Raw genomic sequence first — 23,442 nt, 5'->3', positions numbered from 1 at the left:
GTGAAGACATGAAAAAGTGGCCTTCACACATTACTGGAGCGGAAGGCCAAAGCGACAACCTTTGCAGTGGGAACCTGCTAGGACTTCATATTTCAACCCTGCTGCACTTTTTAATGACTTCATTTTTTTTTAAAGATTTTTTTTTTAAGATTTTATTTATTTATCTGGCAGACAGAGGTCACAAGTAGGCAGAGAGGCAGGCAGAGAGAGAGGAGGAAGCAGGCTCCCCGCTGAGCAGAGAGCCTGATGTGGGGCTCGATCCCAGGACCCCGGGACCAGGACCCGAGCCGAAGGCAGAGGCTTTTTTTTTTTTTTTTTTTTGAGATTTTATCTATTTATTTGACAGAGATCACAGGTAGGCAGAGTGGCAGGCAGAGAGAGAGAGGGGGAAGCAGGCTCCCTGTGGAGCAGAGAGCCCGATGTAGGGCTTGATCCCAGAACCCTGGGATCATGACCTGAGCCGAAGGCAGAGGCTTAACCCACTGAGTGACCCAGGCGCCCCTTAATGACTTTATTAAGATAAAATTCACACACCATGCAATTCACCCACTCACAGCGGATAATTCACTGGCATGCAACCATCACCACGATGAATTTCAGAACATTCTCCTCACTCTCAAAAGAAATCCTGTACCCCTTCCCCACTGCCCTCTCCCCAGTACTTCCATCTCTCACCATCCCAACTCACCCTCTGCCGCCGGCATTACTAGATCAGCATTACTCTGCTTTCTACCTCTACAAATTTGCTTAGTCAGGATACTTCGTATAAAAAGAATCATACATGGTGGGCACCTGGGTGGCTCAGTGGGTTAAAGTCTCTGCCTTAGGCTCAGGTCATGATCCCAAGGTCCTGGGATCGAGCCCCGTGTCAGGCTCTCTGCTCAGCAGGGAGCCTGCTTCCTCCTCTCTCTCTGCCTGCCTCTCTGCCTACTCTTTCTCTGTCAAATAAATAAAATCTTCAAAAAAAAAAAAAAAATCATACATGGGATGCCTGGGTGGCTCAGTCAGTGAAGACTCTCCCTTTGGCTCAGATCATGATCCCAGAGTCCTGGGATCGAGCCCCGCATCAGGCTCCCTGCTTAGCAGGAAGCCTGCTTCTCCCTCTGCCCCTCCCTCTGCTTGTGTGCTCTCGGACAAACAAAATCTTTAAAAAAAACAAAACAAGGGGTGCCTGGGTGGCTCAATGGATTAAAGCTTCTGCCTTCGGCTTGGGTCATGATCCCAGGGTCCTGGGATCGAGCCCCGCATTGGGCTCTCTGCTCAGCGGGGAGCCTGCTTCCCTTCCTCTCTCGGCCTGCCTCTCTGCCTACTTGTGATCTCTGTCAGATGAATAAATAAAATCTTTAAAAAACAAAAACAAAAACAAATCAGAACAAAAACAACAAACCATACACTACGTGGTCGTCGGTGTCTGCATCCTTCCACTGAGGGTGACATTTTCAAGGCTCATCCATATTGTGGGGGCCGGAACTTCACTCCTAGCCCCAGCCGCGTGACACTCCAGCGTGCGGAGGGACCGCTTCGCTTCTCCATCTACCAGCTGACGGACACGTGGGCCTCCGCCTTGTGGCTACTACGAATAACACTGCTATGGACATTTGTGTGTAAGTTTTTTGTGTGGACCTATTTTCAGTTCCCTTGGGTTTATACCTAGGAGAACGGCGGGGTTAGACAGTAGCTTTGTGTTCAAAACTGTGAGGCCCTGCCAGACTGTCTTCCAGAGAGGCTGCGTCATTTCGTCCTCCCACCAGCCGTGTGCAAGGTGCCACCGTCCCCACATCTTCCTCGACTCTTGTTACCGTCTTCTGATAGTGCAGACGGCGCTGCACTTTTTTTTTTTTAAAGATTTTATTTATTTATTTGACAGAGAGAGAGACAGATCACAGGTAGGCAGGGAGGCAGACAGAGAGAGGAGGAAGCAGGCTCTCCGAGGAGCAGAGAGCCAGATGTGGGGCTCGATCCCAGGACCCTGGGATCATGACCTGAACCGAAGGCAGAGGCTTTAACCCACTGAGCCACCCAGGCGCCCCGGCGCTGCACTTTTGATCTGCACTTCCCAGATGACTAATGACGTGAAGCGTTTGTTCATGTGCTTACTGGCCATCTATAAATCATTTTTGGAGAAATGTCTATTCATAGCCTTTGCCCATATTTAAAATGTCTTTTAGGACCTAATAAACGTCTCGTGCAAACACCAGCAATCTCTCCTATAGAAACGCGGTGGACCTGCGTCCAGGCTGAAGCTGCCCGTACGGAGAGAGCTCCTGGAGCACTGTTCGTAACTGTAAAATGTCAGAAACTTAAATTTCGACGAATAAGAAACTAAATTAATGATGGCTCGGATTATACATGGGATACAAGGAAAAAATGTCTATGGCATGTTAAGCAATTTTCTAAAAGCTATCAACACACAGTGGAATCCCACTCTGTTCAAAACAAAAAGCAATGTGTGCACACCAGTCTAGAGACAGGCCTTCCTAAGCAGAGAAGTCCCCTGCTGTCTCTTTACCAAACCAAGTGGGCATCTTGGGGGGGAATCACGGGTGGTTGAAAAGGAAGGAAGGTCTTAGCATTCTTACTCTCATGATGTTTTTAAGTGATGGGATGATAAGTGTTACCTGTTTTTTAAAATATATTTTCCATACTTCTCAAATAATAGCATTTTAAAAATTATTAAGGAATAGGTATCTTTTTCATTCACCACTGTACCCCCGAGCACTGCTCAACACTTGGCATCAGCAGATACAATAAAAATGTACCAAATAAACAAAGAACAGCTATTTCTGTGCAGCAGAAAACTGTTACAGCTCACACTTTAGGGACAGGACTCCTCACCTGCTGTAACTCAACTGTAAGCTAATAAACAGGGTCACTTACATGATTGAGAAAATACTGCACAATTATCTCATGGCCAGCAGCAGCTGCTTCCATCAAAGGAGTAAATCCATACACTGGCTCCCTGCAAGACAGAGGCCGTGGCCAGACGATTAGCGGAGAGGAGTTCAGCCAGGCAGAAGCTTTCCTGCCGCAGACAAACCCAAGCCAGCCTATCACCCGTCCCTAAGCATCGAGGTCTCCCTCCCCCGAGAATGAACAGGGAGACATAAGAAAAGTTCCTATCGACACCTGAGCCTCATAAATCTTTGTTTCTACCACCAGCTCTAGTCTTTCTTCAACACAATCTGTCTCCCGCTCTTCACTCCCTCTAAGCTGTTTCCACTGGCCGTCTCTTAAATCTCCGTTTCAATTACAAGCAAAAAGCAGCGGTTGCCTTTCACTGCGCACAGAAAGCCGGCATCACCCGTCCACCTAACCAGATCCGATCTTTTGAGCTCAGCATTCTCCAGGAACCCTCCCGAAAGCTCCAGGACTAGTCATTTACTGTGTCCTTACTTTGCCTAGGATCTGGCGCTTATTTCTGTGCTTGGTTCCGATTCGCTCAGCGCTGTCTACAGATGCCTCCTGACCCTCGCTTCTCTCACGCTGGTCTAGAAGACAGGAACCGAGCTAAAACCCATTCCAAAACACAGCATTTTCACATTTTAACATCTCTGAGGTCAGAATTTATCTTAAAATCAGTAGGCAAGTGGCATTTTAATCAGTGGCATTTCTTTCTCAGTGGCATGTGAAACTCTGGGGCGCCTGCAGCCAGGGGCATGCGCCGTGCCCGCTAGAAGCCGGGTGGGTACGTGCTGTGTTGAAAGGGGATAACCGTCATGACACGCTTTAGACAACACCGCTTCGAGCTTATAAAACTGAACACTGCTTTCAAGCATCGGCACCGGATATAGACGAAAGACAAGAAGGAAAAAGGAATTAGCATTTAGTGTCAATCGAGTGCCGTTCGCTAGGCCAGGCCCCTGGTGTGTGACAAACACGTAACTCCTCGAACAACAATTCCGCCGTGACACAGGTATCGCCGTCCCCAGTTCTCAGATAAAGAAAAGGAGGCTCGAGGCTGAAAGTGCTGCACCCAGTGTCCCCTGACAGATGCAGGAAGGAGCTGGGACTGCCCACAAGCTTCCCTCACCTGGGCAGGCCTGTCCCCTATGCCCAAGGAAGAGGCTACCCTGCACCCTGGCCCGCAGCTGCCTCCCCAGCTGCCCTCCTCGGAGTCAGAGCCACCACTGGTAATCACCTCACGTTGGCATTCGCTCCACTGTCCAAAAGGAACTTGACCATCTGCTGGTGCCCCGCGCTGGTGCAGTGGAAGAGGGCAGTCCAGCCTTGAATGTCCTTCATTTCCAGCTCGGCACCTTGCTTCAAGAGAACACAGAATGCGCGTTACAGCCTCAGCTCCTCTGTGTGGGGCGGGCGTGCTCCAGGCCGTCGCAGTGCAAGAATCCAAGTGGCTACGAGAGCAAGCACACGTACGCCATGGTCTGCGGCGGCTCACGTCTCCGCCGGAGCGGCCAGGAGCCCCTCGCGTTTCTGGCCCTGAGTCCCCTTGTCGCTCACCTGGAGGAGAAAGTAGGCGATGCTCTCGTTGCCACAGCTGGAAGCCAGCATCAGCGGAGTCTGCCCTTCCGGGGTCGGCACGTTCACGCTCACCCCCGCCTCGAGCAGCAGGTGCACGATGGTATCGTGTCCGATGTAGGAGGCATACATCAGCGGGGTCCAGCCACCACCATTCTTCTTATTCAAATCTAACTCTCTCCTAAACAAACGCAAGAGATGCCAGCCGCGTCCAGCCATCTCACACGTGGGGTTCACCAAAGCTGGCAGTGAGGCTGGGCCAAGACAAAGAGCGGGAACTACGGCCAGGAAGCAGAGGTTACCTGCCACCCTGGACGTCACGGGGGAGGGGACGCAGGTGGGGAAACCGCTCGGTTCGCTGTACAGCCGCCTCCGCCAAGTCCTCAGAGCCGTCCTCCTCCTCCGACTGCACCATCTCACTGCCCCCGCCCCACCAAGGCCAGCACCTCTTCTGTCCTACTCCAGCTACACAGATGGTTCTCGGCTAGGGGTGATTTTTGGCATCTGGAAAGTCTGAAGACATTACTGGCTGTCACAACTGGGGAAGGAAAAGCTACTGGCATCTATGGGATGGCGGCCAGGGACATGGCTAACTACATGCCCGGGTCCCCAGTGGAGGATGATCTGGCCGGACTGTCAGGAGTGCCAGAATCAAGGAACTGTGACCTGGAGCCTTGACTGCCTTCCACCAACAGACCAGAATCTGCTAGTGCGGGGCTGGGTGGACAGGGAAAGGGGAAAGGACTCAGAGAATGGACAATTTCTCGCTTGTCACCCCATCCTATAGAAACACTCTTTAAAAATCACTGACCAGAGAATACTATCTTTCTCATTGATTTCCATCAAAATTCTGGAAAAGCATTTGCCATAGGAAAAATCCCATTGGCTTCCCAGCCCAGAATCTGGGGCTGGGGGGTGGAAATCACATCCACTTCCAGGACAGCCTGAAGAGTTCACGCCCTGGGGTGCCTGGTGGCTCAGTGGGTTAAAGCCTCTGCCTTTGGCTCAGGTCGTGATCCCAGGGTCCTGGGATTGAGCCCCGCATCGGGCTCTCTGCTCAGCAGGGAGCCTGCTCCCCCGACCTCCACCTGCCTCTCTGCCTACTTGTGATCTCTATCAAATAAATAGGCAAAAAAGAAAAAAAAAAAAAAGAGTTCACGCCCCATGGCCTCTCCTCTCACACAATCCCTGCTTCCAGTGGTGACAACAGACAATCGATCCACAGCTATGCCTCTCAGAGGTACGCACACAGGAAGCCACACCAGACAACTATTTTCCATTCACTAGCATTTTCTACTGTTTCGGGGATGCCCATGCAGCCATTCCAAAAGGTCCTGGTCCCAGGAACGCAGCAGCGGCCACTGGCTGCGAGAGCACACAGAGATCAGTTCATCCTGGCCACGTGCCATTCACTGAGGGAGCGCTCAGCTCCACGTGGAGAAGAACTTGCCCTTGGCAGAGCATCTCTGAGGCTCTGACATGTCTAGTTGGGCTCAATCCTCCCTCGGAGGCCTCCTCTGCCTTCAGGCTCCTGGTCTATGCTTACCATGGGCGAGCTCTGGTGTCAGCTAGAGCCACAATCCCAATCAGAGCACAAACACTTCCCCTCTCCCCTATGGAGCCATTCGGGACTGTGCACTTAAACAGCACATCCAAAGGCTTAAAAGCCCAAGAATGCCAAAGAAGCCGAGTTGTAACTGGGATCTCAGCGGCCCTATGAAGGAACGCGCTGCCTGTGTACCCAGACGCGCACTCGTAAGGCCACCTGGTACAGGAGTACAACAGACTGTCCCTTACCACAGGCCTGAGCTTGTACTCGATTGGCTGTAAGTGATGGCTATGACTTGGGAACCAAATCTGGGGCTTACACGAGGCTTTGCTTTGGCTCCCCAGGAACTGAAAAAGGCCCATAAGGGTATGGACAGAGGTTGTTTCTCCAAGTTGTCAATGAAAAACTGCAACAAGGAGGTAGGTACGTAAGGGGGTGGAGGGAAGGAGATGAATCCTCCTCCAAAAACCAAATTAACATTTGTACAAGATTGCAGGGGGCAATCCCCAGAGAGGAAGATAAACCCCCACTTTGTCCTCCTCTATGGCAAAAGCTTGAAGGGACAGGAAGGCAAAAGAAAAACGTAAAAATGAACTTTCTAGGGGCACCTGGGTGGCTCAGTGGGTTAAAGCCTCTGCCTTCAGCTCAGGTCATGACCCCAGGGCCCTGGGATCGAGCCCCACATCGGCCTCTCTGCTCGGCGGGGGCCTGCTTCTCTCTCTCTCTGCCTGCCTCTCTGACTACTTATGATCTCTCCCTGTCAAATAAATAAAATAAAAATCTTAAAAAAAAAAAAAGAAAGAAAGAAACTTCTGGGGTGAGAAGGCCACAGGGCATCATTTTCTAACTTTCTTTTTGTTTTGCTTGAACATTTCTCCAATTCATAAAAAACATAAAATGACTCTAAAGAAAACCTGAAATGTCTCCTAAGCCTAAAAGCCTCCTAAACCCTCTCTTTCTTCTGAGGAATACAAACTGACTTCGTTAGTACTGTCCAGCATAAATCACTACTGAGAGGTGCAGGGATTGATCTGTGTGCACGGAACATCTACGACTGTGGGAGGCCCCATGAGCTTACTGACAGCTCTGCCTGGGATCTGAAGCCACAGAGACACGACTCAAAATCTAGGTAGAAGAAACATTTCCCGAGATCGCTTACCGCTGCACACATTCCTTCACCACTTCGTACTGGCCGATGGAAGCAGCTGTGTGAAGATCCAAGGGGACGGCCAGCTCCTCCCGGCTGACCTGAGCCCCTAGCCCATGCCACATGGACAAGCTGCGGTTCAGGAGCTCCGGCTCACTGGCTTCGTCGCTGAGCTCCGACATCACTACAGAGGGAGATCCAGGGGTCAGGTCTTTCCTTCCTGGTTGTTCCAGCAACTGAAACAGGATGGTCGCACTCCTACCTGCAGAGAGCGCTACGGCACTACTCTAGCAGACTCAGTGCAATCAACTCCTGGGACAGACTGAGAAAAGTTTCATTAGGGTGCCTGGGTGGCTCAGTCGGTTGGGCATCTGCCTTTGGTTCGGGTCATGATCCCAGGGTCCTGGGATCGAGCCCTGCATGGGCTCCTTGCTCAGTGGGGGGCCTGCTTCTCTCTCTTCCTCTGCCATTCCCCCTGTTTGTGCTCTTTCAAATAAGTAAATAAGTTCTTAGAAAAAAAGAAAATTTTCATTAAATACTTCATGGACTTGGGCAGCTCCATCCTGCTAGTACTGGTGAGCTTCTCAGGAGACAGAAAAAGAAGAGCATATACGGTGAGTCACAGGCTGCGGTGAATACTTCCCTTCATCAACCCTCAGGCCCCAGTTCTGCAAAGGAATTCTCCAGCAACTCAGAAAGCCCGACAACCTCTTGCATGGGCAGTCAAGAAATGCTAATTGAGTCACTGGACCAAATCACATCTTGGGTGTGGTGACAAAGAGCCCTGGACTTGGAGTTAGATCAGAATTTAGCTCTGCTACTTAACACCTCCGGTCCCCAGTTCCTTGTTGTCTAATGGGGACATAGCTCAAAGGGCTGCTGTGAAAACACACGGAAGAACGGACAAACACATGATGGAACAGCATATGATGGAATGCCAGTAATAAGCAGAAGGAACAGTTGATATGCACAATATATAAATGGATCTCAAAGGCTACCTACTGTATGATTCCACTCATATGACATTTTAGAAAAAACAAAACTGAAGGGCTGGAGGACAGATCAGTGGTACTAGGGATTAGGAATAGGAGAACCATGAAGGGAGAGCAAGACGGAATTTGGGGGTAATGTATCTGTTCTGTATCTTGATTGGTGGGTATGTTGACTCTATATGTTAATCAAAACTCACAGACCCAAACACCAAATGAGTGAATTTACTGTATAAAAATTTTAAACAAGGGCACCTGGGTGGCTCAGTGGTTAAGCGTCTGCCTTCAGCTCTGGTCATGATCCCAGGGTTCTGGGATCGAGCCCCGTATCGGGTTCCCTGCTTGGCAGGAAGCCTGCTTCTCCCTCTCCTTCTCTCCTGGCTTATGTTCCCTTTCTCGCTGTTTCTCTGTCAAATAGATAAATATAATCTTAAAAAAATTTTTTTAAAAACAAATATGGCGCCTGGGTGGCTCAGTCGATTCAGCCCCGGTCATGATCCCAGGATCCTGGGATTGAGCCCCACATCGGACTCTCTGCTTGGTGTGGAGTCTGCCTCTCCCTCTACATTCCCCTCCCCCGCCCCTGCCGTCGTGATCCCTTTCTCTCACACTCTCTCTCAAATAAATAAAACCTGTAAGAAAAAAAATTTTTAAACAAATCTTGAAAGTCCCAGCACTGAAACTAGGATGTGACTGGTGTTCAACAAACGTTAACTGAGTAGGAATCCAACTATGAATTCCTTGAGAGTGGGAAAGATGGTGGGCGGGGATGGGAGGGGGGGGTCATAGACTGGTAAACTGGTGGGGTGAGGGAACTTTCCCAGAGATGCAACATCACCAGGATGAAAAGTCTGTGATTATGACAGCCCCTTATCCTGGGAATCCTAACCAAATCAATACTTCCTATTAGAACCTTGAGGTTCAAGAGTAACATCTGTCTCCTACTACACAATGGGTGGGAGAGAACAAGGAAACAAGTATAGAAAAGGGAGAAAACAAAGGCTGGGTCCATTCAGACGGCCTAAAGGTGCCCCAGCAATTCACAGGTGTCTCTAGGGCCTCAGTCTCTACTGAGGAATGCTTCTAAGCTCCAGGTAACAAGCTGAGATACCCAAACAAGCAACAAGCCACCAATCTGGCCAGACTATGTGCCCATGTGAGGGGGCTGTAGGTATCGGAGTTCAGAGCAAAGCCACCTCCTCACACCCGCAGGGCCTGAGCTCAACCAGTTTTCTCACTTTGCAGGTGAGAAACCTCAACCTGAACAGTCGTGGCCAAAAGATACCGGATAAGAACACAAAAAAGCCGAGAGCCCGTTCAGGGCCTTTCAATACAACCCTCAAGCCTCCAACAGGTGTGTCTCTTCTACTCCAAATGCCCTCTCTGGAGTGGAGCCCACTGGTCTCTCCCATCACTGGAGGCAGGCTCACACAGCTGACCCCCTGCAGGGTGGCAATCACACCCAGACCCGGCTCAAGGGGCCTAGAGAGGGAGAACTCGGATGCCAAGGGCACACAAATCTACCGCTACTGCCTTTATCACCCCACCACGTGCCACAAACGCTACAATGATGGGGCATTTGTTATGAATAAAACGAGTATGCTCATCCAAATATGCGTGTTCTTGCTCAGTGGCCAAAAACCTGAACTAAAAAATAATGACGCTGGTGGTGGGCCTCCACGCCTACAGGGAAGAAGTCTCGTCCCAGCGCGTGAGCCCTTCGCGGGGACCGGGGTACACACCCTGGTTCTCAGGCCCTGGGGAGGGTCCTTCGGGAGCACCCCGAGCCCCGACAGCACTGACGTCCCTTGACGCCTCCTCCCGCTAACTTTAGACGGCACGTGGCTCTGTAGTCCCCGCCGCGCGGCTGCAGAAGGGGTAACGCAGTCAGAAACTCTCGCGGCGGGCAAGCAGCAGGGCCGGGTCGCCACGCGCCGGCCCCGCAGGCGGGTTTGCAGGTGCCGGCACCACACTGGGAGCCCGGCCGCCAAGAAGCCTACCTGCGCTGGGCCCCGGGCAGCAGCCGCCGCCGTTGCCGCCCCACGCCCTCAGGCCGGTCCGCTCGCCACCAGGCACGCCCGGATACCCTCCGCGCTGACAGCCGCCACACCGCCCGGACCCCACCGCCCCGCTCCCGCCCCGGAAGTAGTTGCGGGAGGCGCGGAGCACGCCGGGACGCTCGCGGGACTCCAGGGCAGCTCCCCGGGCCGCCGTGCAATTCGTCCCTCCCGCACCCTAACCTTCCGGTCAGCTTGCCCGGCTCGCTGGGTGACGTCCATGGCAGCCAATGAACAGGAGGAATTCACCCTGCCCCGCCCCTTCCCTGGACGGGAGAACCAATCCTGCTTCAAGAGAGGCAGGACGCGCCAAGTCCCGAAAGAGGAACAGGGGGGATAGTGCGGTGGCAGCCCAGTCATCTAAGATTCTGGAGAAGGGTGTAGGGGGATTCCGAGGGCCGTGACAGCCTCAAGAGTTGCGCCGCGGCCCGAGGGGGCGAGCGCGACTCGAGGAACGCAGTGCAGACTGTTTGTCGCCCTGTCAGGACCGCGCAGAGAGGGGAGGCGGAGGCCTGAGGTGAGTGGCCTCGGGCCTGCCGCAGCTGCGAAGGTACAGGTCGGGATTTGGACAGGACTGCGGGAAACAGGAAGTAGGGGTGGTGGGAAGGTCGGCGATGTGTTTTCCTCTTTCCCAGCTTTAGATATTTAAAGGCCTGACCCGGGAGGCCGTTGGCGTCTGGTTGTCATAACAACGGGGCGCTTCCGGGCGGGACGGGCCGGGGGCGGGGCTAACGGGCTGCAGCCAAGAAACGGACAAGGAGACGGCGCCAGGATTCGGAGGAGACTGGAGCGGCTCTTTGGCTTACCTTTAGACATTAACCCCAGTTCGCTGAATGAGCCCAAGTCCTCACCTGCGCGTTCAGGACCCTGCGCCGTTTTCACCGCAGATTCCAGCAACGGATTCCTTCTGCCCCCAACTTGTTGGGCAATCTCCGCTCCTCTGAGCCACTGTACATGCTGTTCCTGCCTCCGGTAGAGCCTTTCCCTCTGCTGTTGCCCTGCCTACCTAGAAGAACGTAGTCTCTGGTAGCCGCCTTCCCCTCGGTGATTCTGCTGTCCTACAGTCGGCCCTACAGAGCCCCGTTTCCGACAAAGCATCCGCTGATGTGTATATGAGTTGCGTCTCCACCCTGCTGTTCGCAGTTCAGGGTACACCAACTCCTGCCCCGGCTCCCCTAACCACAGAAGAAGCACTAATGCTGCTGCCCTAATGGGATATTAGCGAGACAGGGCTAGGGCCCGCGTGCTCTCTTCCCGTCGCCTACGCCCCAAGGGACGTCCAGACACACTGGCTCTGAAGTACCATCATCCCACATTCCTAAAGCCACCGTGACCCCTGAGGGACCAGGCTTTCTCCTGTTAGACTCTGGGATACAAAAGGGGGAGGATTTGGGGCGCTTGGGTGGCTCAGTGGGTTAAGCCGCTGCCTTCGGCTCAGGTCATGATCTCGGGGTCCTGGAATCGAGTCCTGCATCGGGCTCTCTGCTCTGCAGGGAGCCAGCTTCCCTCTCTCTCTCTCTCTCTCTCTCTGCCTGCCTCTCTATCTACTTGTGATCTCTCTCTGTCAAATAGATAAATAAAATCTTTTAAAAAGGGGGGGGGAGGATTCTGGTTAAATGCTTGGGCGGAGGAGGTTAATCTGAGTAGTGAACCCAAAAATATCTCCTGAGGACTCCAAAATGCCTAGTCCCGTGTAAGGGGGCAGTAAAGTGTAGTGCAGCTTGAAATCCCCTCTAACTCTGATACAAATTCTATTTTTGCCATTTACTGACAATGTAACTTCTCTGAGTCTGTAAAAGGCAGATAATAATAGTATCTATGTTATGTGGGATACAGTTTACAGCCTATTTGTCATACACACAAATACTCTCATATACATATACCTACCTATGTACATAGGTTATTATGTATCTTTATATACATCTATATACAGTTGACCCTTGAACAACACAGGGGTTAGGAGTGCCCACCCCCCACACAGTCAAAAATCCACATAGACCTTTTTTTAAGATTTTGTTTTTAAGGGGCTCAGTTGGTTAAGCATCTGCCTTTGGCTCAGGTCATGATCCCAGGATCCTGGGATCGAGTTCTGCATTGTGCTTCCTGGTCAGCTGGGAGCCTGCTTCTCCCTCTCCCTCGGCCCTTCCCTCCCCTGTTCTTGCTCTCTCTCTTTTTGACAAATGAATAAAATCTTTAAAAAAAGATTGGGCAGAGGGAGAAGCACCACCCCTTCTGCCGAGCAGAGAGCCCGATGTGGGGCTTGATCCCAGGACACTGGGATCCTGACCTGAGAGCCAAAGGCAGACACTTAGCCGACTGAGCCACACAGGCATCTCCCACAAAAAAAAAAAAAACAAAAGATTTTCTTTTTGAGTACTTTCTACCCAATGTGGATCTGGAACTTACAACCCCGAGATCATGTTGTGGCATGTTCTACCAACTGAGCAAGCCAGGCACCCTTCCACATACAACTTGTGACTCCCCCAAAACTTAGCTACGAATAGCCTACTATTGTTTGAAAGCCTAACTGATAATATAGTTGATTGACATATATTTTGTAAATGTTTTATATGCTGTATTCCCATATAAAGTAAGCTAGGGAAAAGAAAAAGTCGAGAAAATGCACTTACAGTACTATACTGTGTTTATAGGAAAATATCTGCATACAAGTAGGCCAGGGCAGATCAAAGCCGTGTTGCTCAGGGGTCAGCTGCATCTGGGCCCCACCTGCACCACACACAGGGCGGGCACAGGGACGGACAGGAGCAGGAAACTGCAGAACCAGAAGGGAAACCAAGTGGGAGGTCTGGGAGTCTGTGTTCATCCCACGGTGCGGTAGGTGCTTTGAAAAGGCAGCCCTCTCTCCCTACCCCGCCCTGAGCTCCTGACCCTTGGCCCTTGGCCCCGGGACCCTCGCACCTCACCCTGTGTCCCCTGCAGGGCTGCTTGGATGATGGCATGCTGAGAAGCACCCCAGAGCCTGGGCCCCCATGGCATCCCCAGACAAAGATGAGGAGTCCTCATCTCTCTGGGCCTCCCAGACAGAGCCCTGGGATGCCATCCTCAAGGCCGTCAGGGAGCAGCTCCCATCACTGGACTCAGATTCGTCCTTGGTAAGCAAGTGCCTTCTTCCTATTCTTTCTAGGCCCCGACTACCCCCCTTCCTTCCCAGGGTGAACATGCTGCTGCCCCAGGACAGCTTTGGAGCTTTTCAGCTTCTGTGTCATAATCTTGGTGGGTTTTATTCTCTGAATACATTTACGGTACTCAGAATCCTCCCAGGCCATTTCAGTGACCCCAAACCGTGACTGGAGAATCCCTCCACAAGTTTATCAGGCTGCATTGAAATGGTAACATGCATCCGTTGAACAAACATTTGTGGAGCCTACTTTGCCTTTTCAAGAACAAGAGCAGCAGGGCAAGGGCAGCTAGAGCCTGAAGCCCCCACCCCTGGCTCTGCCCACTGCCCTGTAACCCAAAAGTCCTCTCATTTGTCCACAGTCAGACTGCGGGCCAGACGAGCTGTTCATCTTCCAGCGAGATCAAACTGCCCTGATCCCAGACTTGTCAGAGGAGCTGGCTGAAGATCCTGCCAGGGCCTGGCTTGCTACAGCCGATGGGCCTTCTGAGGTCTGTAGGAAGCAGGTTCCAGGGATCCACGACACTGGACCCCTGCGGGCAGAATGGGGTATGAGTGTGGGTGTCCACTAGATCCTAACAGCCGTGCAGCTCAAAGAGGTTAAAACCCCAGCACTCCCCAAACATTTGTTGATTGAAAATGGTGACAGTGGGGATTCAGAGGTAAGAAGGTGCCCCTAGCTGGAGAGGCCAGATGAACGCAAGAAACAATTAGGTAACACCACAGCACACTCTATAACTAAGTATCGTAGTTAGTCATCACCAACCATCACAGCAAAATTTCCATTTTCTTGTCTTTCCATTTCCCAGAGACCAAAAACTCTACCAAAAACTAATGTCTTGGTGCTTAAAATTAATTGCTCCCTTTATAAATGGAAGTCATCAGTACGGTTTCATCACTGGGCAGGTCCCTAACCGGTCAGGCCTGTTCAGCTCCTGTTAAAAGCTCCAAGAGACTGGCTTAGCTCCGTTTTAACTATTATGACTAGCGTCACTCATTAACCAGGGGAATGGGGGATGCTGCCTAAGGCCAACACAGCCAGACTTCCATCAAAGCAGTGAAAGCACACTTTACTCAGTAACTGCTGACAGCAGGGGAAAGAGCTGAGCTCCGTCTGGTCTGTGCGGAGGTGACTGGGGTTTTAAAAGGAGAAGCAGGGAGGGGAAGAACAGGGCCCACTAGAGTCAGGGCCATGAACGACCACAGAGAGCCGGTCAGTGTGGGCGAGACCAGGCCAGGAGGTGTGTCTGCCGGCAGGTGTGGGAGTCAGCAGTCCCACGGAGAAGGGAGACAGAGGCCAGGTCCCTCTGAAGGGCCCATGACAAATGTTTCTGGGTTATAAGAGACACATACTCACAAAAATAATCGTTTTTGGTAAATGCTCTAAGAAAGGGAGGTCAGGTGTGGTTGGAACAAACACGAAGTTCTCCCTGCAGAACGGAGCTTTCTCAGAGGGTGAGGGGGTCATCCTAGCCCTGTGCTGCTGGAGGCCACTCTGGAGTCTGGTCAAGTCTCTCCATACGGCCGTGGGCAGAGTGCTTCTGCGCCGGCAGTCTGTCCCTCTCAGTGCCAGCCCTGACACAGGGTCGTCCTACAGAACCAGGCAGGGCACGTCTCCTACCCGCCATCGTGACAGATGTCCCCCACTCACTCAGCCATGCCTGAAAGTATAATCCCAAACAGGAGAAACTCCCAGGGCTGCCAAGCCCTCTGGTTAGTACGGGTGCAGCGATGGCCACAGGACTTTATCTCATGTCGTCTTCATTCCTCTAATTACCTCGGTGACGCTCCTGGAGAATTTTTTTCAGTCTGTGACGGGAGAGTCTGCACCGGCTCATGGGGGCAGAAGCCGTGGGCTTGCTCTGGAGTCGAAGGGCCTGGCTTTCTTTTTTGTCCACCCCTTAACGGCTATGTGGCCAAAAGGTGGAAACAACCTGTGTCCATCAACAAACCAAACAGACAAACCAAACGTGGTGTGTCCATAGGATGGAACATTCACGGAACCAAGTCCTGACACAGTCTACCACCTCAGTGACCTTGGAAACATAAGTAAGTGAGGACACAGAAGGACCAGTGCTGTAGGATTCCACTCGGATGCCGTATCTAGAATAGGCCAATCCACGGAGACAGAAGGTAGACTGGAGGTTGCCAGGGGCTGGGGGACGGGGAGGCACAGTCCCCTTGGGGTGATCGAAAGGCTTTGGAAACGGTGCTGACAGCTGCGCATTATGGATATACTTAATGCCACTGAATATTTTAAAATGACTAAAATAGCAAATCCGTGTTACACACATATTTTACAAACACATACAAATTCCCTGCAGCTCGTCTCTGAGGATGCTAAGGACACCTGTTTTCTCCGCAGGCAGGGGTGGTGTCTGTGGAACTCACTGCAAGATGCTGGAGTAAGGGGGGCGCAAAGACAAAGGGTTCTGCCTCTGTGCAAGACGGGGGTCCTGACGGGCCTGTAGAGAGCTGTGGTGAGGCCAGTTCCCTTTGTCGGGAGCCTGCAGACACCCCCACATGGCAGGAAGGCGACCGTGGGGCTTTGTCCTTCAGCACCCAGGGTTCCCTCTGGGGGCCACATGGAGAAGCCACCTTCTCCCCCTGGGAAGATGACCTGAAAACAGAACCCCCAGGTGCTGCTTCACCAGCCCGTTGGAGCACAGACTCCAAAGACCACAGAGCCCTCCGAAGGGAGAGAAGGAAGATGATCGAGAAGGACATACTCCATAAAGTTACCTGGGACGCCCGTGGCCCAGCTTGCAGTGACCGAAGTCCAGTGGAGGAGGCAGCGGCAGGTCTGAGACCAGAAACGCCCCCAGAGGAGCCCCGGGAAGGACCTCTGGTGCTTTCCCTCAAGGTAGGGAACCCTCTAGCCCGCGCTTCCTTTGAGGGGAGGTCCCTTGCACGGTGTCAACCTGAGGCCTGGCCCATGGCACCTGTCCTAGTCTAGGCTGCTGTGATAAACTCTCATAGACCTGGGGAGTGGGGCTTAAACCCCAGAAATTCATCTCTCACAGTTCCAGAGACTGGGGAGTCCAAGACCACAGCGCCGGTACATCTGATGTCTGTGAGAGCCTGTTTCCAGGTTCACAGATGGCATCTTCTGGCCGGGTCCACAAGGACCCGGAAGAGGCGAGGAAACTCTCTGGCCCTCTTTTATAAGACCTCCACATTCATGACCTACGACAGCCGTCACTTCCCAGCAGCCCCACCTGGAAAACACCATCCCACTGGGGGTTAGGGTTTCAACCTGTGAGTTTTAGAGGGACACAGACATTTAGTCTACAGCAATAACTATAGGCCCCTAGGTCCATGGTCCCAGGTCCTTCAGCGGGCGGTCGTGCTGTCTCAGTGGGTGTGTGGTTGCGACAGATGGACCATCCTCAGTAGAGGTAACAAGAACAAGGAAGAGAAGCAAGGAGACTGAAGGAGAGGAGAGGAGGAAGGGAGAGAGGGAGGGAAAGAAAAGAAAAAAAGGGAGAGGAAGGGAGACTAATCCAAAGCATGTTTATAAAGACAGACGACCACATATGAGATACAGAACAAACTTTGTTAAGACATCATTGCCCAAATGGTCAAGGCTTCATTTTCATGCAGATCGTGTGAGCACCTGTTTAAGTTGTGTTTAGCTCATTAATGAGGGAACCAGCAGGATGACAAAGCCGGTTCAGAGAGATTATGAGAAAGCAGGATTTTGTAAAATTCTGGGGAGGAAGAAAGGGACACGGAGATAAAACGGCATGCGTGAAGCACAACCCGGTCAGCACTGACAAGCAGCCAAGCTGTCCGTTACCTCCAGGATTACCCTCTCCACGGCACTGAAAACCACTGCACCTGTTTCTCAGGCTTACAAAGTCCTAACATGGTCGCCTGCGGAAACCAAATCACCCCCGCCTCCAGGAGGTGGGCTTGTCAGGGAAGCTCTAGCATGACATTTAAACACGGTGCGATTTTTTTTTTTGCCTTATTTGCAAATTTTGATTAATTTTCTTAACAACTTAGAGAAAACTGGCCTCAGCTTGTACATGAAGGTCATTTTTACCAATTCCTTTCTCATCAACTGCTGTTGAAATAAGCCATTCTTTCCTTTCTGCTTGCCCCGAAACACCTGTTTTCACACACCTCTAGCGCTGCGAGAGGGTCCACAAGAAACACCAATTCCTACTTCACTGCCTCCCTCCTCTCATCACAGCCACGTTCCCCCAGCGCTGTCTTCCCAGTCCTCCTGTGACAGCACCAGCCCAGAACAATCTTAAAAAGCAAAACGTTTAAACCTTCCATCACTAAACCCATATGAACCTCAGGAGCTTAAGACGACACTGGGTTTCCAGGCCAAACAGTCTCTGTTCCAAAAACAAAAGTATTGCTCAAAAAAGCCGTAGGAAGGAGACGGCAGGCGGTGCGGGCGACAGAGTGTCCACATGGACGGGCACCTACACTCTGGGGATTCCTCACCCGCAACGACCCACGATGGCCCCCGTTGTCACAGCAGCTGTGGAATCGGGCAGGCACTCCCCCACCAGGACCCTGTGCTGCCTCGTAATCACTGCTTTAATTATTTCAGGAACTTGAAGAGTGGGATTTGGATCACATCCTTCAGAGTCTGGCAGGGCAAGAAGGCGACAGGGGAGATCGCGCACCTACAGCCACGTGGTGGGCAGCTGACCGCCTGGGCCGAGGTCTGACCTTGAATGCCGGGGCCCAAATGCATGCCCACAAGCAGCTCCTTCCAGGCCCTCTCAATAAAACAGGGTCAGCCCTGCAGCCCACCATGTCCTCTCTGCTGCTCAGGCCCCACGGTCCCAAACGCACAGGTGCCAGTCCGTGGAAACTTCCATCCACTCACTCACTCACTCATTATATATATGACCCGCTACTGGGTGTCGGGAGTGGATGAGGCTCTGGGGATAGGAGAGGGGGACCTTCACACTGGTCCCTGCCCTTGACTCACACCTTTCCCTCCTGCCCACCTCCTCGGGCCTTCCTCTCTGGGAGCAAAGAGATCTGGGGTTTGTCCTCCTTCAGCCAGCAGCTACGCGCACCCCGCCTCCACTCACCTCCCCAGTGACGAAGCAAGCCAGGGACGTGATGACTGCCACTGCATGTGTGCCCTCGCTCGGGGCAGTTCTGTAAACAAAAGGAGAGCTCCTCCGCCCCTCTCCAGCCGCCCTGGGCCACACGCGTGAGTGCAGGCTGGTCTGAGGCGAGAGTGAGGAGGTGGGGGGTTTCCAGCCTCCACTTCAAGAGCAAACCTCCTCTGTGGCTGAGAGCCCCTGGTGCTGTTTCAACGTGGCTTCGTCTGTCGGTGATTTAAAGCCTTAGCGCAGGGTGTGGAGAAACCCTGGCCCCTGTCAGGCAGGGGCTGGCCTGGCGGCTGTAACCGACAGACGCTTTACAGAGGGCAATGGGGCCGAAGCCACTCTCATTGAAACCATAGAAGCCTTTGACGCCCTTACGCCACTGCTAGCGCCTATCCTCCACACACCCCCCAGTGGGCGAGGATGTGTGTTCGAGGATGTTCGAGGATGGGGAATGACCCATATTCAGTATCCAGCAGGAGTCAAGCTCAGACACCACAGAAAGCGCTAAAACTCAGTGACGAGAATCTATGTTAACACAGAACGACATAATCTCTTCCATGAAAAAAAATCTATAGAGGATAATTCTGTTGCGATTTTTTTTTTTAAAAGTGAACACACAGAACTGTTAATTATGGTTCCCTCTGACGAGTGGGCCTGGGGGGTGAGGAAGTGAGGGAAACCGCTCCTAGTCACTCTACTGCACGGGCCTGCATACAGATCGCTCCCCGGTCCTGCAGAGCTGGACGCGGGGTCCTCATAGAGGGTTGTGGGTGGCAGAGGGGGTGCACAGTGAGGTAGACCCACACGAGGGAGTCCAAGGGGTCCTAAGGCTCAGGCTGCTGGACGTCAAAGCATGGGTGTCCCCCTCAGCAGACTCCCCGCTCTCCCGCCAGACCACACCCGGCTGAACTGCCAGGACCGGCTCATGGAACGGCTCACCCTTCTGTGTGCCGCCCAGTCCCGAGCCCCTTCTGCCGACATACCCCAGGACACCGCGCAGCACGAGGCCAGGAGCAGGTGAGACTTCCGCCAGCCTCAGCCCCTGCCCTCTCTCTGGAACTGGCCATGCCCTTGCAGCATGTATCAGGTCTACCCTGGCTGGGGCACCTGAGGCACAGTTCTCATTTCCTCTCAAGAATCTGATCAGGTAGGTGCTGCCATTATCTCCATTCTACAGATGGGGAAACTGAGGCTCAGAGGTTGACCTACCTGGGCCATACGTGGCAGAGCTGGCACTCAAGCCCCAAAGCACCTGTTCTTGCACACGCCCTGGGGAACCCTCCCTTCAGCATCCACATGGCTCCCCCAGAGTAGGACCCTGCCCCTCTGGCTGCTGTTAATGAGCCCAGCCCTGGACTCTAACGCGAGCCAGGCCGATCAGAGCCTTTCTGTGAGAATTTCCAATCTCCCTGTCTCTGGGTGGGAATGGGAGGGCAGAGGTGGGCACAGGGCACTGGGATCCCTTAAAACCTAGCTTGCCACTCTTTTTTAGGAATCTGAGAGCCCATGAATTCTCCTTTTCACCCAAGCTAGTTGGAGTGGCCTCCTGTTCCTGGCAACCCAGTGACCAATAGAAATATCTAGGGGCGGGTGGTGGTTCAGTCGCTCGAGTGACCAACTCTTGGTTTTGGCTCAGGTCATGACTTTGGATTCTGCACTCCGAGGGGAGTGTGCGTCCCTTCTCCCTCTCCCCACCCCCGCTTATGCTGTCTCTTTCAAATACATTAAAAAAAAAGGCATCTAGACCTGTGCTGTCCAGTTGGTAGCCTCTGGCCACACGTGGCTACTGAATCCTTGAGATGTACCTGGTGCAACTGAGGAAATGAATTTTTTTAAATTTATTTTTAAAATTTAATTTTAACTGGCTTACAAGCAAATTTAAGTAGCTATTTGTAGCAAGTGGCCACCACGCTGGGAAGCAGATATGGAACAAGTCCAATACCACGGACCGTCCCGTGGGACAGTGTCGGCTCAATCTTGAGGGTGGTTCTGAAGAGCAAGAGAGCAGGTGCGCTTACAGGGCCTAGCTCAGGTCACACTGTCATCACCGAGTGACAAAAAGTCCTGCTCTCCCATCTCAGATCTGCTCCAGGCTTCCAGGCTGAGCTGGGCCTGGCCCAGAGCAGGCAGCTAAGGAGCCCAGCAGAGCCTCCCACCATCTTCATCGATCTGCGGCCCTCGGAGCCATCAGACCCCGGGTCGGTGGAAAGGTACGGGCAGCGGTGACGGCCCCGCTTTGCAGCGCTCACTTTGGCCTCAGGAGGAGCGGGGGCTCGGGCAGGTGGGAGTCACGGGTGTGGGCAGTCCCAGAGCACCGCTCAGCGGAGGAGTGCTTTCAACCAGGAGCTGAGCCTGGCCGACCCTCCCGCTTGGTCCCATCAGCAGGCTCTCCCTGCAGGGAGGCAAGAACCCAGGTTGGGGCTCTGAGCAAACAGAATCTGAGCTTTGGCACATCGCCCTGGGGGGTATCCCTCCACTACTTGGCAGGAAATCCCAGTGGCCTTGCATCATCAGGGAGGCCTGGGTGGCCTGGGGCACATCCCGTGAAGCCCGTTTTCCTCTTCTCCAGCTCCAGCCCCAGCTCCTTTGACAGCGAGGAGGAGGAAGAGGAGACAGTGGCTCTCAGAGACCAGCAGGGCCCCCCCGAGCAGGAGAGTCCTTGCCCCCAGCGGCTACGGTAACCACCAAGGGGCTCCGATCACCTGGGGACGTGCCATCTCTGCTTTCCACGCAAGCCCTCAGCCTCACACACTGAACATTTGGGCTTTCAGTTCTGTCTTGTACCCACAGGGACAGTATGTGTGGGTCTGGGGAGAGGGTCTAGGAGGTGGCCGTGGGGGCTCACTTGGGGCCCAGCCTGGACTGCTGTCCTCGCAACATCACCAAGAACACCTTAGTTCACTCCTGAGAAGGGAGTAGTGCTTTCCTTCTGAAAAATAGCTCCTCAAATCAATTCACACCCTACTCCTGATAGCACTGGAAGTGAAGTTGTTGGGATGGAATGAAGTCATGGTTGTTGGCTAGAAATGAGAGGCCTGGGTGAAGGAGGAAGTGCAGTGTCCCATCTGGAGACGCTTCCCACCGGGCAGAGGCCTCGCACAGTGGTCCTGGAGCCACTCAGACTTATATGCTGTATCTCTTGTTTTTGGAACTGCAAAGCCTGTGGGTCCTATCCTCTGGGAATGTCAGAGTCCAAGGCAGATTTCCCCCTAAAGTACATGTCGAGGCGTAGAGGAAAAAAGGAAAAAAAAACCTGAGCTGAGAAGTGTCACACAAGCTGATGTGCCCTGTGACTCGGCGCAGGCCGAGAGGCCAAAATCTCTCACTTACCTTCTTGAGAACCAGGGAACACAATTCGGGAAGCACTCTGGCCCCTTCCTCTGGGGAGGTCTGGTGTTGACTGATCGTCTCTTGTGTCACAGCGACTGCACCGGGAAGAGTCAGCTTCTCCAGCAGCTCAGGGCATTTCGGAAGGAGACGGCTCAGCCCAATTTGCCTGCCACTGGGGGTCCCGGTGGCCGGAAGGCTCAGGTCTCTGAAGATCCAGCCAGCTCTGCAACTAGGAGGAAGCAACATGTACCAGCTTGGGCTGAGCCCCAGAACACCCAGGCCAGATGCCCAAGGGAAGGTCCCAGGGCGCTAGGGGACACTCTTGGGCTGGGGACAGCCAGGGAGGCCCTGGTGCCTCCCCTGAGCCAACCGTAGCTGCCTCCAGGAACCAAGGGGAGGAGGAGCTGGATGGGATGATTCCACTCTCCATCCACACGCCCTGGCCCCTGGCTCTCCCTTGTTTCCGTGACAAGATGCTTCTTCTGCAGCATGGGGACCGTTGGGCTGCGGGGCGTCCAATGCCAGAACACAACCATGCAGAGCGTGTGACGACAGCGCCTCTGACTGCGCCTGAAGCAGCCCCAGAGAGAGCACGGTCTGTGCCGACAGTGAGACTGTCCGATTTTTTCTCTCCTGTGTCTGTACCCCTCTTTGGTGCGCATCTGTTATTGGCATCAAGCAAGCTCTTTCTAAAATTAAAACTTCAGTAAAACATATTTAGAGAACTTCAGGGTTGAAAGGGTCATGCAAGAGAATCGGGCCTGATCTTCTGGGTCCCTGGCTGCTTGCTACTCTGTGTGCCTAAATGAACACACCACACGCTCTCTCTCAAGCACCAAGTGGATTCTTTGATAAAGCGGTGAAGGTTTTTTCCTTTTCACCACGATACAAAGGCCACGTCTGTTTTAGGTCCTTCCAAACTGTGGGTGGAGCTGACCTTCCCAGAAAGCACAGAGTAGTCCTGACACCCAAATGGTCCCCACGGAACAGGGCAGCGCCCCGCTGTGTGGATGACATCCCCTTCTGTTACTTTGCAAGCACTATTCCCCACTGCCCCCCTTTTCAGTCCTTTCATATTGTCTCAGCCCTGCCGTCCCCAACAGGCTGAGGCCCTGACCTGGGGCTACCTCTGTTCTCTCGTCAACTTGTATCTGAGGTTCCACTTCTCACAGTCTCTGCCCCGTTCCGTCCCGCCCACCCCAGGGGAAGGGCAGTTCTCTCAAGTCCCCGTGACACGGGCTCAGCGGCTTGGCAGGGTCCTTGGGATTGGGCATGTGTTCCAGCATTCGGCTGAGGTCACCACATGCTGGCACACGCTGAGGATAGGTAAAGCCTATCCTTTCCATCAAGCCCTGTACCAGGCAAGGCAGGCTCAGCCAGCCACAATGAGGGCCACAGACCCCCTTGATATGGCCATGAGAGCCCCCACACCAGCCCCCACACGCACCAGTGAGGGGCCAGGGGCGAGACAACTTCCACCAAGGCCACAGGAGGCTCTGGGTGGGCCTATTGGCAGGGAAGGTGACCAGGCTGTGTCACCTGGGCTCCCGGGTCTTGCCCATCTGCTAAAGTCCCTCCCCCTCTGCTCCAGGGCACCTGCAGCGCGGTCAGGGCTCGGCCGCTGGGCAAGGCAGACTGAAAGTGACCACCACCACCCACGCAGCCTGT

At 53.3% G+C, this 23,442-nt stretch overlaps 2 protein-coding genes across 18 annotated transcripts in view; one reads left to right on the top strand and one right to left on the bottom strand.

The window, feature by feature from the left end:
* ANKS3 (ankyrin repeat and sterile alpha motif domain containing 3) overlaps positions 1 to 10,372 on the bottom strand; it is a 40,054-nt gene extending 29,682 nt beyond the window's left edge. For 4 of the 12 annotated variants that reach the window (XR_006816643.1, XR_006816644.1, XM_045992996.1 and 1 more), the window contains exons 1-5: positions 10,162 to 10,372; positions 7,185 to 7,356; positions 4,459 to 4,657; positions 4,139 to 4,260; positions 2,878 to 2,959 (exon numbers count right to left, since the gene is read on the bottom strand). Coding sequence is in view for 9 of the 12 variants with exons in the window: in XM_045992996.1 (XP_045848952.1) it covers positions 2,878 to 2,959; positions 4,139 to 4,260; positions 4,459 to 4,657; positions 7,185 to 7,354 (573 nt within the window). In the remaining 3 variants the exon portion in view is untranslated. Of the gene's footprint in view, positions 1 to 2,877; positions 2,960 to 3,393; positions 3,483 to 4,138; positions 4,353 to 4,458; positions 4,658 to 4,778; positions 4,990 to 7,184; positions 7,357 to 10,161 lie in introns of those variants that run through there. The other 8 variants (XM_045992991.1, XM_045992992.1, XM_045992994.1 and 5 more) reach the window with 6 other exon arrangements.
* Positions 10,373 to 10,574: 202 nt separating this feature from the next.
* DNAAF8 (dynein axonemal assembly factor 8) lies at positions 10,575 to 22,787 on the top strand. 6 transcript variants are annotated; one of them, XM_045993846.1, is made up of 10 exons: positions 10,575 to 10,735; positions 11,031 to 11,190; positions 13,159 to 13,331; positions 13,720 to 13,848; positions 15,723 to 16,220; positions 17,928 to 18,042; positions 19,338 to 19,461; positions 20,526 to 20,654; positions 21,014 to 21,121; positions 21,867 to 22,787. In XM_045993846.1, the coding sequence occupies exons 3-10, from the start codon at positions 13,209 to 13,211 to the stop codon at positions 22,147 to 22,149; spliced, it is 1,509 nt and encodes a 502-aa protein (XP_045849802.1). In that variant the 5' UTR covers positions 10,575 to 10,735; positions 11,031 to 11,190; positions 13,159 to 13,208; the 3' UTR covers positions 22,150 to 22,787. The 6 variants fall into 6 exon arrangements, with proteins under 6 accessions (XP_045849802.1, XP_045849805.1, XP_045849799.1 ...); XM_045993849.1 differs by having other exon boundaries at positions 10,575 to 10,768; positions 20,526 to 20,642; XM_045993843.1 differs by having other exon boundaries at positions 10,575 to 10,768.
* Positions 22,788 to 23,442: the final 655 nt, after the last annotated feature.

Source organism: Meles meles, chromosome 21 (genome assembly GCF_922984935.1).
Source record: "Meles meles chromosome 21, mMelMel3.1 paternal haplotype, whole genome shotgun sequence".
Classification (NCBI taxonomy): Eukaryota; Metazoa; Chordata; class Mammalia; order Carnivora; family Mustelidae; genus Meles; species Meles meles.
The sequence above is the reverse complement of the archived record's forward strand: the minus strand, read 5'-3'. Positions and strand labels throughout refer to the sequence as shown.

Bases quoted from the DNA above. Each gene is read 5' to 3' on its own strand.
- DNAAF8 (XM_045993845.1), top strand. From the start codon at position 13,209: ATGGCATCCCCAGACAAAGATGAGGAGTCCTCATCTCTCTGGGCCTCC. The intron at 18,043-19,337 runs GTCTGACCTTGA...CTCTCCCGCCAG, and splicing joins AGCTGACCGCCTGGGCCGAG to ACCACACCCGGCTGAACTGC. The intron at 21,122-21,866 runs GTAACCACCAAG...CTTGTGTCACAG, and splicing joins CCTTGCCCCCAGCGGCTACG to CGACTGCACCGGGAAGAGTC.